The sequence below is a fragment of the Diceros bicornis genome, chromosome 13, assembly GCF_020826845.1.
Source record: "Diceros bicornis minor isolate mBicDic1 chromosome 13, mDicBic1.mat.cur, whole genome shotgun sequence".
Classification (NCBI taxonomy): Eukaryota; Metazoa; Chordata; class Mammalia; order Perissodactyla; family Rhinocerotidae; genus Diceros; species Diceros bicornis.
The window spans coordinates 38,653,255-38,669,535 of record NC_080752.1 but is presented as its reverse complement, the minus strand read 5'-3'; the positions used below and the strand labels follow the sequence as shown (position 1 = coordinate 38,669,535).

At 56.3% G+C, this 16,281-nt stretch overlaps 1 protein-coding gene across 11 annotated transcripts in view; it reads left to right on the top strand.

The window, feature by feature from the left end:
* The first annotated feature begins 659 nt into the window (after window positions 1–659).
* HSPG2 (heparan sulfate proteoglycan 2) overlaps window positions 660–16,281 on the top strand; it is a 101,480-nt gene continuing 85,858 nt past the window's right edge. For 8 of the 11 annotated variants that reach the window (XM_058553167.1, XM_058553162.1, XM_058553165.1 and 5 more), the window contains exon 1: window positions 661–745. In XM_058553167.1, the coding sequence (XP_058409150.1) occupies window positions 683–745 (63 nt within the window). In that variant the 5' untranslated portion in view covers window positions 661–682. Of the gene's footprint in view, window positions 746–16,281 lie in introns of all 11 variants that reach the window. The other 3 variants (XM_058553157.1, XM_058553164.1, XM_058553163.1) reach the window with 1 other exon arrangement.

Here is a 16,281-nt window from a genome sequence, read left to right as displayed (position 1 = left end):
AGTTTTGAAGAGATAAAGTGAGCCCATGAAGACTGTTTGTATATGAAAGTGGGGTGCGAGACTGTGAAAGTGTGCCTGGTGTTCACGGGCGGCGCATGAGAGTGTTAGTGCGTGAGAGTTGTGAGTGTGGAAGTATTCTTGCAGACCAGAGCTGGCATGAGTGGGTGTGAGCGTGCTCAGGTGCGCCTGTGAAAGGTGCGTGTGTGCGCGCGGGGAGTTCTGGAGGGGCCCCGAGACTTGCCCGTGTGAGGAGGCACGTACGTGGAGTGTGAACGGGTGTGACACCGGACTCAAGGGTCTGGGAGGGGGTGGGGCGCGCGGGAGCGGAGGGCGGGCTGGGTCTCGCGCGCGGGACCCGGCCCGGTCCCATCGCACGCTCCAGGCCGGGTTTGGCGGGGAGCCGGGCTGGGCCGCGGTCGCGCGGAGGGAGCTGAGGGCCCAGACAAAGGCCCAGTCGCTGCGCGGCCGGCTCGTGCGAGCCGAGCCCGGGGCCGGGGGGCGGGGCCTGGCGCCAGGGGCGGGGCTGGAGGGGCGGGGCCTGGCGCCCGGGGGCGGGGCGGGCGGAGGGAGGGGTAGGGGTGGGGGTGGTGGCAGCGGGCCGCTCCGTCCCGAGGACTCGGCCGGCTAGAGCGGGCGGCGGCGGCGGGCGCCGAGGGAGCGAGTGAGCAGAGCGGGCCGGGCCATGGGGCGGCGGGCGGCGGGCGCGCTGCTGCTGGCGCTGCTGCTGCACGGGCGGCTGCTCGCGGTGAGTGTGAGGGGCAGAGGGCCGGGGGGCGCCCCGGGCCCCGCTCGCCGCGCCCGCCAACTTGGCGGGGGTGCCGAGGCTGCGCGGCTGGGACTCTGGCCCGGGACGGCGGCGCCCGCCAGGGACCCCGGGCTGCCACAGGCCGGCGCCACCCTCCGCCGTGGGGCTGTCCCAAGGGGCGCCCGGGGACCCTGCGTGTGGCCAGGGGCGGGGCTGGCCCGCGTAGGAGCCCTTGGGTCACCCAGCCACGTTGCCGAGTCTCCAAGTCACACTAGGCATGGCCCGGCCTGCCATTCCTGGGGACCAGGCAGAGAAACTTCCAGCAGAGTGGGAACTTGGCAGGGCGAGGGCACCCCTTTCTGTGCCAACTTGGAGAAGGGGCATTCAGTGGTGATGGGGGCCCCATCAAGCCTCACTGGAACTTTACCATGCTGTCTGTCCCCTTGGGGAATTTGTAGCCAAGCAGGCACAAGCAAAGAACCGTTCTGGACACACTGAGGCTTGTGTGGAACACCCACAGGCCCTGGAGTCCTACAGCCCAGGACTTGAATCAATCCCTGCTCTTCACTGAGTAGCTGTGTGACCTCGGATAAGCTAGTTTACCGCTCTGAGGCCAGCCCACATGCCTAGAGGGAACTGGAAATGCATGGCTTCAGAGTGCATAGCTGAAAGGTGATTGGCAGGACTGGATGGAATGTGCATGCAAGTGCCTGGTGCGGGGCCTGTATGTAGTGGACACTCAGTGGATCTGTTTCCCTAGTTTCTTCTTCCCCAGGTGTATCAAAGTGTGAGGGAGGCCTGCCCCTACGCCCTGCCCTCTGCTCTGAGCTTGGATGGGCTCAGGCAGAGGAAAAGAGAATACCTAGCCAGGAGAGCCTCTGGAGACCTGAGTGAACTGAGAAGAGAAGGGCGGGGCCGGGTCAGTAGGCAGGGAGCTGGTGGCAGATGTGGGTGCGGGCACACCCGGGGAGCTGGGCCTGCCGTGGTGAACCACAGAGCCGCCCCCACCCTCTTTGAGGTGATCCTAGGCAGTCCCTGTCTCTGTCCCCTAAGTTCTCAGAACCAAGAGAGGGACTTTTCTGAGCTGGCCAGTGTTTACCCAGTGACTGACTCCCTGTCCTCGCCTTGCCGGCTGTCTTTCACCTCTGCCCTCCTGAGTCACTCGTTAACCCCCACCCCAACCTGACCCTTCACCTCTCACCCCACCCACTCACACCTCTTCTACCCTGCTGCCTAGCCTCCTTAATCCTCTGTCTCAGCCCCTTGCCCCAGCATGTCCAGCAGGGCCAATCTGTTGCTCCCCGGTCTTGATCTGAACTTGCAGGTCCAGACACTGATCTTTACTTTTCCAGAAAGTAGGCACCAACCTAGCACGTGGCATATCTTCCTTTCCTGACCCTCCCACCGCTCCGCCTCCTGATGAGGGGCTCCTGGATGCTTGGGCTCTACAGTGGCAGGAGTGGGGAGGCGGGCGGAGCTGTTTGCTGTGTGCGGTAGGAATCTCCACAGAAATTGCCGGATTGCAGCCAGTCGTCTCATTCAGTTGTTCATTCATCACACCTTCATTGAGCAGTGTTCCAGGACAGTCCCTGGGAGCTCAGGGGTTTGTGCATTGGGTAGATATTTGCCAAGCACCTACTGTGCACGGTGTACCTGACACAGTGCAAGGGGCTGGGGTTTATGGCTGAGCAAGAACAGGCCCTGTCTGCTCTCCCAGAACTCAGATGGGTAAACGGGCGTCTCCAATCCTGTGGGTTTGTAGAGCCTCCTCGGCCACCACACCGAGGTCTTCACTGTCCTACCCCAGGCAGTTGGTGGAGGGCTGGAAAGAGCTCGGCCTCTGGAGTCTCACAGACCCGAGTTTGAATCCCAGCTCTGCCCTTTTCTAGCTGTGTGATCTGGGGCAAGTTCCTCTCTCTGAGCCTCAGTTTCCGCATCTGTAAAATGGGGGTAAGAAGTTTGTTGTGAGTTTTAAATGACATCAGCTTCTTCGCCCAGTGCCCCAGCAAGCCTTGGGCCCCTCCTTGCCTGCTGCCCTTTATCTCTTCTGCCCTTCAGTTTACGTGCACAAGCCAATAATGAGTGGGTGAGGGTAGGACACAAGAGGAGGGTCAGATGGTCCGTAGGGAGCTCAAGACCTCACTGGGGGCAGGAGACAGAGGAAACGGTGGTCTGTGATTAAGTGTGGGAGTAATTTCAGCTCAGAGGAGGTGGGGAGGCTTGTGAGGGGTGGGGGCCCGGCCTGGGTGACTCAGGGTCTGCCTTGGCCTGCTGACTCCTTTTCTTCCTGCTGGGGCCTTAGCCCTTCCTTCCTTGGGGCCAGCCCTGCCAGGAGACAGGAGTCTTGAGGGGGCCTGGTAATTAGGATGTTTTCCAGGGCTGAGGAGGGAAGTCACTGAGATACCTGTTTCCTGCCTTGGCTGGGTTTCCTCGCTGGGGAGGCTGCGGGTGGGTGGGGAGATGGAGGAGCCTCCCCTTCCCTCAGGGGCAGGGTTACCTCAGCTCTCCCCTTGACATAACTGGCAGCAGTGCTCCCGCCCCCACTGCCTGCCCTGCTTCAGACCTACTGCTGGGGGTGGGTTGTGAGCGTGCCCTGGGGATTTCCGGAGAGAGGGCTGCAGGCCCATCCACAGAGGGAGGTGGAGGCTGGAAGGGGCAGAGATGGACCCCCCCCCCACCATGAGCTCCCTATGTCTGGGGAGTTGTGGCCCCCACCTGGCTTGGCCCAGGCCTGTTCTTGAGCTGAGCACAGGCAAGTTGGGATCTGTGGGTCTGAGGCCCGGCCTGGGAGACGAGTGGAAGGAAGGTGGCAGAAGGGGCCTAGGTTCAGGGCTTGGAGTGGTGGAGAGAGAGGTCTTGGGGTGCTAGGCCAGATGATGAGAACATAATAGGGGTAGCTCACATTTATCGAGTGCCCACTGCCTGCCAGGCACGGAGTTTCTCTGTGAATCCCCACATGCTGTCCCCCTGCTCAGAACCTCCTGCCCTCCCCATGAGCTCGCAGTCAGACCCTAGCCCCTGACTTCACAGAGCCCACAAGGCCCTCCGAGACCTGGCCTCCTGCTCCCTCTCGCCTCTCTCCTCCCACCAGCCCTCCCCTCACTCACTCCCTCCAGCGACACCTGTCTGTTTCTGGAACATGCCAAACACCCTCCCACCTTAGGGCCTTTGCATCTGCTGTTCCTTCTGCCTGGAACACCTGTCTCCCAAATATCCACGTGACCCTCTGCCTCACCTCCTTCAGGTCCCTGACAACTCTGCCCAACATTTGCTTTATTTTATTTTTTTCTTGTCAGTCTCTGCCATGTATTTGTTTCCTTGTTTATCTCTCCCTCCCCCCCAGTTTAAGGTCCGTGAGAGCAGGACCCTATGTGTTTTGTTCACTGCTGTTGTACCTTTGCACCCACAGGTAGTAAGTGCTCACTAAGTACATCCGTTGTGTGCATTAAGCTATAGCTGCTAGTATGGTCCCCATTCTCTAAGCAGAGGAAGTTGAGGCACAAAGAGGTTACTGACTTGCCCTGTGACTCGCACGCACACCTGCTTGGTGGTACCAGGAGCCAGGCTGTGAAGCTGGATGAAGCTCTCCTTACTGCTCTCCCTAATATGTCCCACTTGCTTTGATGTTCATGAAACTGTTGTCACTGGTGTTGATAAAAGTTAGAACTCAGGTCCTCGGTGGTGCAGGGGCCACCTCAGGCAAGGAATAGTGGGATCTGGCTCCAGGGACAGAGGCACTCAGGATGGGTGTGCCTCAGTGTCCACTGGGCCTCCTGGGGACGCCTGCCCTGGCGGGAGCCTAGAAAGACTAAACTCTAGGGTGGTCGTTTGTGGGATTACTGGTTCATTTGTAGGTTTTTCAATTAATTAATTTCCTTGTTAAATATTCCCTGAGACCCTATAGACAGTTGAATTAATCCAGGTGTTTTAGGCCCTGAGTGGGCCAGGCTGGCCCTGCCCTGTGTGGGAAGCAAGGGGGAAGAACGACGGCCCAGCTGCCCTACGTGGAGCCCTTGCTTGGTTCCCCTGACTGTTCCCTGGGGGCTCAAGGTTTAGAGTAAGTCTGCAGAGGCTGCAGGGCTGCCTGGCCTTGGGACGAGAGTCTCGGGAGAGAGGGCAGGAGGGGCCGCCCAGGATGTGGAAAGATCGGGAGTGATGATTCAGAGGCCACTTGGAGGCCAGACACGTGGGTTCTGGACCCTCAGACCACTTGGGGCGTGTGGGAAGGACTCCCAGCCCTGGCCTGTTGCCCCCATCCCCAGCTCAGTCACAGCTGTGAGGGGTCAGGCTGGAGGAGGAGCGGGTGAGCGTGACCCTGTCCCCCAGCGCTTCCTGAGGATCTGCTGAGTCCTCTGCACCCTCCTCCCAGGGTCCACCCTGGCCTTTACCCCATCTCCCTCCTACCAGGGAGGGGAGGTTGGACTGAGGGTCCTGGCCCTGTTGGAATGTTGCCCCAACCCGGCCCTTGGCCTCTTTGGCCCTTCTGCCCCCTCCTGCTCCCAGGGCCTGGCTGGGGCCTGCTGGCCGCCCCAGCGCCCAGAGCTGGCTGACTGAAACCCAGAAGAATGTGTGGAACTCGCTTCGCGGGGAGCCACCAGCCTCACTGCCCAGCCTGGTGGCGTCGGGTCCGTGTCAATAGAGGCCTTGAGAGGGGAGTGGCTCTTGGCTGCTGGGGGTGGCTGGGCCAGGGGCACCGTCATGAAGGCCCTGGGAACAGGCGGCTCTTTGACACCTGGGAATGTGGGGCCTTCAGGTCTCAGCCACCCCCAGAACCCACCCTGCCCTCCTTTCCCTGATGCCCCTCTGTGCCAGGACTTCAGGGACCTGAGAGCATCCCCGGGGCATCCCTGAGATGTCCTTGGGACAGCTCCCAGCTACCTCCCAGAGCCCTTCCCCTTAGGCGCAGGGAGGGCACCCTGTTTCTCTGTTGCTCTGGATTGTCGGGGGGCATCTGGAGCGCAGAGGCTTGCAGTGTGTGCTGAATGAATGAATGGACAAATGATATATGTGATTAAATAGCCTGTCAACTAAAGTCCCCTACAGGTGTGTGTTGGACTCAAAATTCATTTAACAAGTATTTATTGAGCATCTTGCATTATAACTAGTGCGGGAAGACAGACAATAAATATATGTCAGGTGAGAATAAGTGCTCGGAAGAAAAAATAAGGCAGGGAAGGGGGTGGTGATGAGATGGGGTGGGGTGGTCAGGAAAGGCCTCTGGTAGATAACATTTGAACAGAAGGCATGTGAAGGAAGTGAGGGTGTAAGCCCTGCAGATTTCTAGGGCCCTCCAGGCAGGCAGAACAGCTAGTGCAAAGGCCCGGAGGTGTGCTCAGCATGTTTGTGGAAAGCAAGGAGGCCTGAGTGAGGGGGAGCGTGGTAGATGCGGCCAGAGGTGCCAAGGGGAGATGGGCAGAGCCTTGGCCGTGGGAAGGACTTTGGATTTGCTTCTGAGTGAGATGAGAGATCACTCTGGTAGCTGTGTGCAGAAGAGGACATGGAGGGTCAAGGACGAAAGCAAGGAGGCTGTGACCTAGGCCAGAAACGATGTGAGCTTGTACCAGGCTGGTGGAGGTGGGAAGACGTGGTTGAATCCTGAGTGTATTTTGAAGGTCGGGCTGACGGGATTTGCTGATGGATCCGAGGTGGGGTGGGGCAGAAAGAGAGGAGTCAGGCATGTCTCCACAGTCTTTGGCGTGAGCATCTGGAAGGACGGAGCTCCCACTAGCTGAGATGGGAAAACTCCAGGAGGGTCAGGCTTGGGAGGAAGATGGAGAATGGCAGGTGATGGACGGGACGATGGATGGAGGATGAAGAGGCCCTGGGGTTGGGGCGGTGTTGGCCTGATTCACAGCCAAAGCAGTCAGCCTCCTCTCTGCCCCCACCTTCATCGAGGGGGTCTTGCTGAGTGTACGTTTATGGAGCTGCAGATGCTGATCCCTTAGGAGCCCACAGCCTGAGCTCATGGCTTATATGTTTCTGTGTGTACTTGGAATTTACTGTCTTCCCCTTCTAGAATGGAAGCTCCATGAGGGTGGGGACTCAGTTTTCTTCATTGTAGTTTGCCTGGTGCTCAGGCTCCTTGCTGAGGACTGAGAAGGAGCTGCTTCTGCCCCTGGACTCAGGAGAGTTGTCCTTCCCAGTCACTGTTCACTGCTGAGACTGAAGCATGTGGGACGAGCTGGGGTGCCCATGTGCCATCTTCCACTTGTCCTCATTGGACTTGGAGCCGCTTTCTCTGGGAACTATGGTCAAGGCTCAGCTTGGCCCCCGTTGGCTGTGTGACCTCGGGCAAGTTCTTTCATCTCTCTGAGCCTCACGTCAGAAATAGGAATCATGACGCCTATTTCTCAGGTGGATGTGAGACCAGGTGGATGCACCTTGCTTGGTGTCTGGACTGTGATAGGTGTTTGACAGTGGGTGGCTTCTCTGTTAGTCTTGTTCCTGCTGAGGGCAAGGCCAGTGTGGTACTTGACACGCCTTCTCCTGATCACAGCTACTGCCATCTATTGACCCAGACCCTGCTCTGGGCTTATTGAATGAATGGCCGAGTAAGGGGATCATCTCTGCTCCCTCTGCTTCTCTTTCACAGTCTGAGAGCCCCGGATGTAACGGCATCTGATCTGTCACTGCCCCCCTTCCCCCACTGAGGCCGCAGCTGCAGGACAGAGTCCACCCTTCCACCCTGATTGCTCCTTCCTGGAGGGGGGGAAGGAGGGGGGCACACCCCAGGGTGTGGCCTGGGAAAGGCTGGAGCCTGTGGACGCACTGTCCCCTTCCCAGATGTGTGCACTTGGTGGGCTCTGAGCAACAAGAGGACTGGCCAAGTGGTTCCCATGGGTGCAGAAAGGATGTTCATGCATCTTAAGGGGAGCGGCGGAGGGGGCTTCCTGGGACCCCATCCCAGCCCCATCCTTCTTCAGGCCCACACTACAGGAGGCAGGACCTTGCCCAGGGAGCCCTGGGAAGATTTGTAGCAGGTCCTCATTTGCCACCCAGCTCTAAATCTGACCCCACTGGGCTCTCAGAGAAACAGCCAGACTAAAGAGAAAGAGAGACGCCAGTGCATGGTAATCTCTCTCCCTACCCTGTACCTTGGGCTTGGGCTGCTGGGTGGAGACATGCCCCTTCCCCGCTAGGGTGGGTCACATCCAGGTGTTTCATTTTTAACATCCAGGTGTTTCATTTTTTAACATTTGGCATCTTTCCCCAGCTTTTCCCCGATCCCAGTCCGTGGAGAGAGGGAGGACTTCAGAGGCAGCCTCGGGTGACCCCGCAGATGCTTCTCCTGGGGTGGGGCTGGGAATTCCCAGCTGCCTCTGGCCCCTTCCCAGCCCACCTCCAGGTCCCTGCCCCCACCTCCCCGTGCTCGCCCCCCAGGAGCCAGCTCTGGCCCCCACCTCCTGGCCCTGGCCTCCCCTCTTACCCCAGCTGACTCATCCCTCTCCTTGTTTGGTGTTTCCAGTTTTCAAATAGTTGGGAACTGGGATCATGCCTCTTCTTGGATCCCTCGCTGGGCTGGATGAACTGAAATTCTGGCCTCATAAATCCTAGCGCCATGGCCTCTTTCACTTAACAATTCTACTCCCTCTCCTGCCGTTTGCCTTCTTGTCACCCTTGGGCCAGAGGAGGAGAGACCCAGGAGTTTCCTGAGGGCAGACCAGTCTCTTCTCTGCCCTGAGACCTCAAGGATCTTCTCCCCGGGACCTCAGTCACCCAGGTCATCAGCCAGTGCTCAGTGATTAAAATCGCCACCCTCTCTTGAGCCAAGCCCCACACAGAGTTCTCGCTAGGCATTATCCTATATAATCCTTGAAGCAGTCTTTTGAGATTGGCATTATTATCTCCATTTTACAAGGGAAACTGAGGCACAGAGAGGGGACATGGCTGGCCCAAGTCATCCATCTGGTACGTGGCACAGCTGGGAGTAGAGCCCAGGTTGTCTGAGTCCAAAGCTGTCATCCCTTCCCCAGTAGCTCCAGTCTGTTGGGCGGAGGGAGAGCACGATCTGGGAGGACTGCATGGTCTGGGCAGGCTGCCTGGAGGAGGTGGACTGTGCTGGCTTTGGCAGAGGGTACAGCAAGCTGCTGCATATTTGCCACGTGGGCTTATGCAGTTCCTCCTTCTCAGATTTGGGTACCTTTTGCCCTTTGGCCTCCATCTCAACTTAGTGATAATATTCCCTAGGGAGATGGAGTTGGCCTTCCCTGGGATTGAGACCCTTAGGAACCTGGATCCTTCTCAGTCAGGTCTCAAGCTCCCTGTGGGACCTGTACGTATTGCCCTGTTTGGAGTTAAGTGGATTTTTGCTGAGTGGGGCCTGCTCTGAGCCAGCCCTGTGCCCACCTCAATCCTGGGGGCCTGGGTGAAATACGAGGCCCAGAAGCACGTGGCCCAGCTGAGAGAGGGAATCTACATGCAAGTCCCAGACTATGTCATTTGAACATCCCTGTGCAGTGGAGGAGTCAAGAATTCGTCCGGGGGCTGGCTCTGTGGCGTAGTGGTTAAGTGTGTGCGCTCCGCTACCGGCGGCCCGGGTTCAGATCCTGGGCACACACTGATGCACTGCTTGTCAGGCCATGCTGTGGCAGCGTCCCGTATAAAGTGGAGGAAGATGGGCACAGATGTTAGCCCAGGGCCAGTCTTCTTCAGCAAAAAGAGGAAGATTGGCACGGATGTTAGCTCAGAGCTGATCTTCCTCACACACACACACACACAAAAAGTATTCATCCATCCATCCGTCCATTCATTGATTCACTCATTCATTGCTGAGGACCTGCTGTGTGCCAGACAGTGTGCTAAGTGTTTTATATGCGTTGTCAACTCTCCTATGTAGTTGGGATTATACCTCCATTTCCCAGATGAGAAACAGCTCAGAGGAGAGCAGTGACTTGCCCAAGATCACACAGCCAGGTGCAGAGGAAGGTGGGAGCTGAGTCCAGCTCTGTCAGTCCTCCTGGGAGAGATTAGAGGCCTGGTCCCTCCTCTGCAGAAGCTCTAGGTCTTGTTGGAGAGGCAGGACTCACGAACCATAAGTGCCCAGCACAACTCAAGGTCCAGACAACAGAAGATTGTCGGGGAAGGAAAAGATGCATTTGGCATGAGTTGTCTGGAAAGACTTTCTGGAGGAAGTGGGGCTTAAAGAGCAAGGAGGATTTGGCTGGCAGAAGAGGAAGGCATCCGGAACGGGGGTCCAGAAGTCGTCGCATTGTCCCTAGATTCTCATTGTTGTCAAGCGTGTGAGCAGGAAGGCTCTGGCCTGCTGCTGGAGTCGTTAACACTGGGGAAAGAATGAGAGGAAGTCACCAAGATAGCCAAGGTGACATCCATCTCAGTCCCCTGCCCTGTACCTGGCCAGACCAAGAGGCAAGAGGTCAAGGCCTGGGCCTGCACTTGGTTGCCAGCCAACTACTGACCCTCTTCCCTGGGCCTCACTGTTCCTACCCACAGAATGGGCTCCTTTCTCGCTCTTTGGCCACCTGCCAACTCAGAGGAAAAGGATGTTGAGTTCTTGGAGACAACCGCTAGCTTCCCTTCAGGAGTTGGTGGTATTCCATTCTCTGGGGCCTGGGGTGGTAGCCACCTTTTGAAGCCCACCATCTTACCAATCCCACGTTTTCCTCTTTTTTTTTTTCCCCCCCAAAACCCCAGTAGATAGTTATATGTCATAGTTGCACATGCTTCTAGTTGCTGTATGTGGGACGCGGCCTCAGCATGGCCGGACAAGCGGTGCATCAGTGCGTGCCCGGGATCCGAACCCGGGCCGCCAGCAGCAGAGCGCGTGCACTTGACCACTAAGCCACGGGGCAGCCCCCCACGTTTTCCTTCACTGACGCTACCAGCCTACAAGTGCCAGGCCCTGGGCTAGGGAAACAGATGAAGGAGATGGCTCCCTGCTGCCTTAGACCTTAAAGCCCAGCCTGTCCTCCCGTGTGGACCCGGGATCACCCCTGCAGTGATCTGCCCACGCCGGTTCACCTCTGTGCCCCTTGGGCACCTGCCATGAACTAACATCCAGGCGCCCTGTAAATATCTGTTTAGCCAGTGAGCACTGGACTAGGAGTCACAAGATCCCTGTACTCCTCTTGGCCCTGCTGTGTGATCCAGGGCAAGTCATTTAACTTCTCTGAGCTTAGTTTTCCCCAGATGCAAAATGGGACCATTAATTCATTCATTCAGCAAACATTTATGGAGTGCCGGCTCTATGCCCAGCCCTGTGGTAGATATAAACGCCAAGCATAGGTCAAAGGAGCTTCTCATCTGATAGGGGAGACAAGCTGGGTGGTGGACTAGTCAATAAATGGGGAGGGCAGAAAGCAGGCTGCATTCAAAGAAACGTCTTCTTAGAGCTTTAGAGCTAGTTTTTAGTGCCACACGACCTCTGGGAGATATCTGGGGTCTTTGTGACTTTGTCTCAGCCCCTATTTGTTATTCTAGTTACTGCCACAGTCTGTTGCCCTGGCGATTAGCTTGTGGGAAGAGGGGACCTGGGGAGACAGCTCCCTCCAGGCTAGGGCAGGGGAGAAGACCCCCGGGGGTAGAGAGGAGAGCAGGCCGATTTTATCGCAAGTTTCAGATGAGCTCATGGATGTGGAAAACAGATGTGGAAAATAGCGAGGGCTATATATACTGAGTCTGGTTATTTTAACTTAGGAGATGTGGAAGCTGCCTGCAGATCTCAGGTTTGGGGTTCTCTGGCACTGAGTGAGTTAAAAGAGAGGAGTCGGCTGAAGCTCCTGCTCTCTGCTTTCCTCCCTTACCCCCACCCCACCTCCCCCTGTTCTGGGGCAGCTGGAGGGAGGCAGTGATCAGCTCAGGCTGGATCTGACCTGAGGAAATGGAAGGAAAGGGCTAAATTGGCCTGGTTTCCCCTCCCTGGTGGGAGGTGGTGGGTGGGAGGAGGTGAGGAGAGGGGACAGGGACGCTGGGGCAGGAATGTGTGATAAGATCAAAGCTTTCAGCCTCCCTGGGCCTCACCTCTGTTTCACCTGAGCAATTGAAGGGAATTCTCTAAGTGGGAGGAGGGAGAATGAGACCCCTGGGGAAGGGGGTTGCAGGTCCCCACCCTCCTCCCTCGACACTCCGAGAGGCCCCACCTCCTGCAGGCCTCAGGCACGCCCTCCCACCCACCCCCCATCTCCCAGAAGGCCCAGCTCTTGCCCTGACAGGTGCTGCAAGCCCCAGGGCCACCTTTACTTGGCACATCCAGATTGGGGGACGCCCTCCCTACCACCCGCACTCCCATCAGCTCTCTCACCTCTAGGGTTTCTGGCCAGGGCTCAGAGCCTCCTTTATGTGGCCTGTTAGCCCCCCATCAGTTAGTTCTGCAGGTTGTACTTAGGGATAGTGCATGGGCAGGAGGCACAGCCCCGAGTCTTGTCCTAGCTCCGTCACTTATTGCTGTGTAACCCGGGGCTAGTGGTTTAACATCTCTGATCCTCATTTGTCAGCTGGGAACGGTAATAGCTCCTTTGCAGGGTTTTGGTGAAGATTAGAGTTCATGTAAATCTACAGCCAGAAGAGGCAGTTGATAAATAACAGGAACTATTATTTTGTGATTTTCTTTTTCCGCTTTCAAGGCTGCCCCTGGTACTTGGTCCTAGGTAAACCAGGGGGCTTGATTTTGTTCTGCCTTCTTTCCCCGACCCAGAAGGCCCCAAGCCCCAGGGTCCCTCCTCTTGTCCAACACTCATGCGTCTTCATAATGTTGGCAGGGGAGCAGGGCAGGAAGGGTGAGTGAAGAGGGCCCAGACGCTCTGTAAGTGCCCTCAGGCACCTGCTGGGCCACCTGCCCTAGTGATACCAGGTTAGGCCTTCCCGCCAGCCTGAATCGGCCAGGTGGTCCAAGCCACCACTCTCCCGTACCAGGGGCCTCAGCAGCCCAGCTGTGTGGTTGGGAAGGTGGCCACAGAATGCCCCAGGGGGGATGGGGCCCGGAGCTGGCCCTGGAGTGCCACAGCCTCGGCTCCTGCCTAGGCTGTCTGCCCCGGCTCTGCCCCGTTAATGATTACTCTGGGTGGCGGGAGAGCAGGGGAGGGGGAGGGCCACCTTCCCATCTCCTTAACCACTGGTTGCGCCTGAGGTATGTCAGCACCTGGGTGTTCCCTGCTTTAATGTGGCAGCCCTGCTCTGGGGCACAGCGGGTGGGGGAGCAGGGCTCGGAGTCACAGATTGACAGGCAGCCGGTGCCCCTAGGGTCCCGCGGACAGACTTAGGGCCCACAGGATCTGGTGAAATGTGAGCTAGGGTATAATAGGCCCCGGAGGTTTGGCGCCAGCCATGTGACCAGACCCTGCAATAACACACCAGGTGAGCAAGCCCCTTCTAGCACAAAAAAAACCTTCGCTCCTCCTCTCCTGCGCTCAGACCTTGCAGAGGGGTCCCAGCTAGAAGGCAGTGTGGTGGCTAGGGCTTTGGGGCAGCTGAGCTTGGATTCCAACCTTCCAACGCCAACTCTGCCATTTTTGGGCTGTGTGACCCTGGGCAAGTCACTTGACCTTTCTGAACAGCCGTTTTTTGAAACAAGAGAATACTAATCCCTACTTTGCAGGTGTCAGTGAGCCAAGGTGTGGGAAGTATTTAGCTCATAATTAATGCCTGGGGAATGGTAGCAATCATTACTGTTACAGTTTTTGTTATTAGGAGAAAGTGAAAGTTGAATCCTAAGTCTTGGGTAACCAGGGCAGAAGGGGCCCATGGGATGAGCTGGAGGATTCAGGGGGAAAACGGGGCCTGGGGAGATCCCAGGAACATGTATGAAGAGGACATATATGAGAGGGCTTGAAGGATGGAGAGAACAGGGCTTTGGCGGGCTCTCTCGGTCTACCCCAGGCCCATCTTGGTCCTCCCAGCCCTGGTTCCTCCCTGGGCTGGGTCCTGTGGTTGGTGCAGGGCCAGAGTGGGGGAGGAGGGAGAACTGTTTATTTTGATAACATTAGGGCATTTTCCCCCACTGGCAGCTGCTATTTTGGGAGCCTGGAGAGCAGGGGCTATGGTTAAATTAGGTAATGTTGCTCCAGAAGGAATGTGTGAAGCAGTGGGGCCGAGGCTGCAGGGAGAGGACGGTCGGTTCACTCCATATAAAATTAAACTGCAGCTGGAACAGAGCAGCTCAGGCCGCTTTATAAGGCGGCGGAGGGCGAGGCCGCTGGAAGCCGCCACTGGGGGAGTGGAGGTGATGGCCCAAGGCCTCTTTTGGGGGAGCCTGGGCCCGCGCCCGGAAGCCTGGCTGGCCCAGCAGGGGCTGGCGATGGGGCTGAGGGGCAGGGCTGGTGTGTCCTCGGCTCTGTGCCTCTGGCTGCTACAGAGGAGGGTGGGGCTTGGGGGGGTGTGATGCGCGGGAAGGATGGATCTGCGGACTCAGCCTCGAATCCTGCTTCTGCCTCCTTCTGGCCTTCTGTGCTTGGGCGAGTCACTCAGGCTCGCTGCACCTCAGTATTATCAGTGGTGAAATAACGGTTCCAGCCCCCTCGGGATGTCTCTGAAGGATTGATTAAATCTCTGGAAGAAAAAGCATAGCTAACTTTTATTGAGCACTACTGTGTGCAAGGCGCTGTCCTAACTCCAAGAGTGGTCCCTGCACCCGCAGCTTGGGCCTCACCTGGGAGCTGAGAAATGCCAAGTCTCAGGCCCCACCCAGACCTACCGAATCAGAATCTGCCCGCTGACAAGATCCCCAGGAGATCCCTGTGCCTGTTAAAGCTGGAGAAGCTCTCCTTTACGTACATTGTCTCATTTTGTCTTGAAAACCACCCCGTGATAGGAATTATTGTCATTTGACAGTTGTGAAAACTGAGGCATGGAGAGATGGCCAACATAGAAACTCCGTCAGTCGTTCTCTCCCCAAATTCGGCCCCTCCTTCCCCTCTTTTGGTCTAAATTGGGATTGGAGAGAGGAATGGGGTGTTGAAGCCCCTGGCAGAACTGGAGAAAGTCAAGAGTGTCTCCTGCCTCTGAGACTTAATCAGACTCTCTTCTCTCCGTTCCCCCGTGGCGTGAGCACAGCTGGGCAGAAGTCGTCTCCCCAAAGTCATTCCACACTTCCTGTCCCTGGAGAAAGATGGGGCAGGAAAGGGATTCGCTACTGATGTGGCCTGTGGTACAGACGGGGGCCACTGCCCGGCAGGTTGTGGGGAGGGGGAGTCAGAGCAGGGGCTGCCCTAGGCTTAGGGTCACCCCGCCCATCACTGGTACGTTTGGGACTGAGTCAATCTGGCAGCAAATATTCTAAGGAACACCTGCTACATGCCCAGCCCTGGGGAAGTATCCTAAATTTCCCCCAATTCTGAAGACTCTTCATTATACAGAAAAAAAAATGTTAACTACAGTTTATCTAGCACTTACCATGTGTTATACACTGTGCTAAGCACTTGACTTGCCTTTCTCTTTTATCTATTTAATTTCACTGTCAGTTTCCTCCTGTATAAAATGGGGATAGTAGTAATAATACCTATCTCATGGAGTTGTTATGAAGATATTTTCCGTGCTGGCACGTAGTGTTTGTTAAATAAATATAGTGAGTACAAATAATCTCCCAGCAAGGCGGGTCCCATCATTGCCTCCATTTTACAAATGTACAAACTGAGGTCCAGAGCAGGGAAGGCACTCACCTGTCAGGATCACAGGAGATTGAGCCAGAGCCAGAGCCATAAGAAATCTAGTCCCCAAACTTCAAAGCCAATATTATAATTCAATTCAATTTAGTAAATATTTTTATATTATCCACTAGCTTCTGCTCGGCATTGGAAAGTATCTAAAGGTTAAAATATAAATATATGTGTATATAAAAGATGAAAAAAACCCAAGGAGTGTTGGGTTTGTTTGTCCCCAAGGAGATTTGGTTGCAGCAGGAGAGTAGAGACATTTACTCAAGTGGCTATAATTAAGACCAAATGTCTAGTCCTCTAAGAGGTGGAAATTAAGTCCTACGGATGTGTGGGGGAGAAAGATGTCTTTGTGGGGGGTCCAGGAAGACTTCAGAGTGGAGGTGGTAATTGAGCCAGGCCTTGAAGGATGGATGAGTAGATTAAAATGGGAGGCACAGGAACAGCATTCTAGGAGGAGGGAACAGCATACATAAAGGCCTAGAGGCAAGAAAATGTGCCCTGTGTTCCTGAGAAAGTGTGATCCAGTTCTCAGGAGCCTCGGGGGGGCTTCATGGGTTCTGGGGTGATGAAGCAGCGAAGGCCAACCCTAGCTTTCTTGTCATTGAAGATTCTCAGTGTTCTCAAAGACTTGGCTCCTCAACCAGCTGGAATTATTCCATCATCATTCTGCCCTTTCTTTGTGTCAGAACACCAGAGACTTTTATAAATGGCCCGTCCGAGCTTCTGGTCAGCATGTGATAACCGGTGTAGCCGACAGAATTCGAGCCAAAAGCAAGAGACTCGATGTCTTGATTAACTGGGCAGCCTTATCGCCAATACATGTTCGATTTCCGTTTGTCCTTTCCCGCGTTGACATAACTCTGGGTGGGGAGCACAGTGGAGGGGCCAGGCCTGGGTTCTGATTTCGTCTCTGTGGCTGACCAGCTGTGT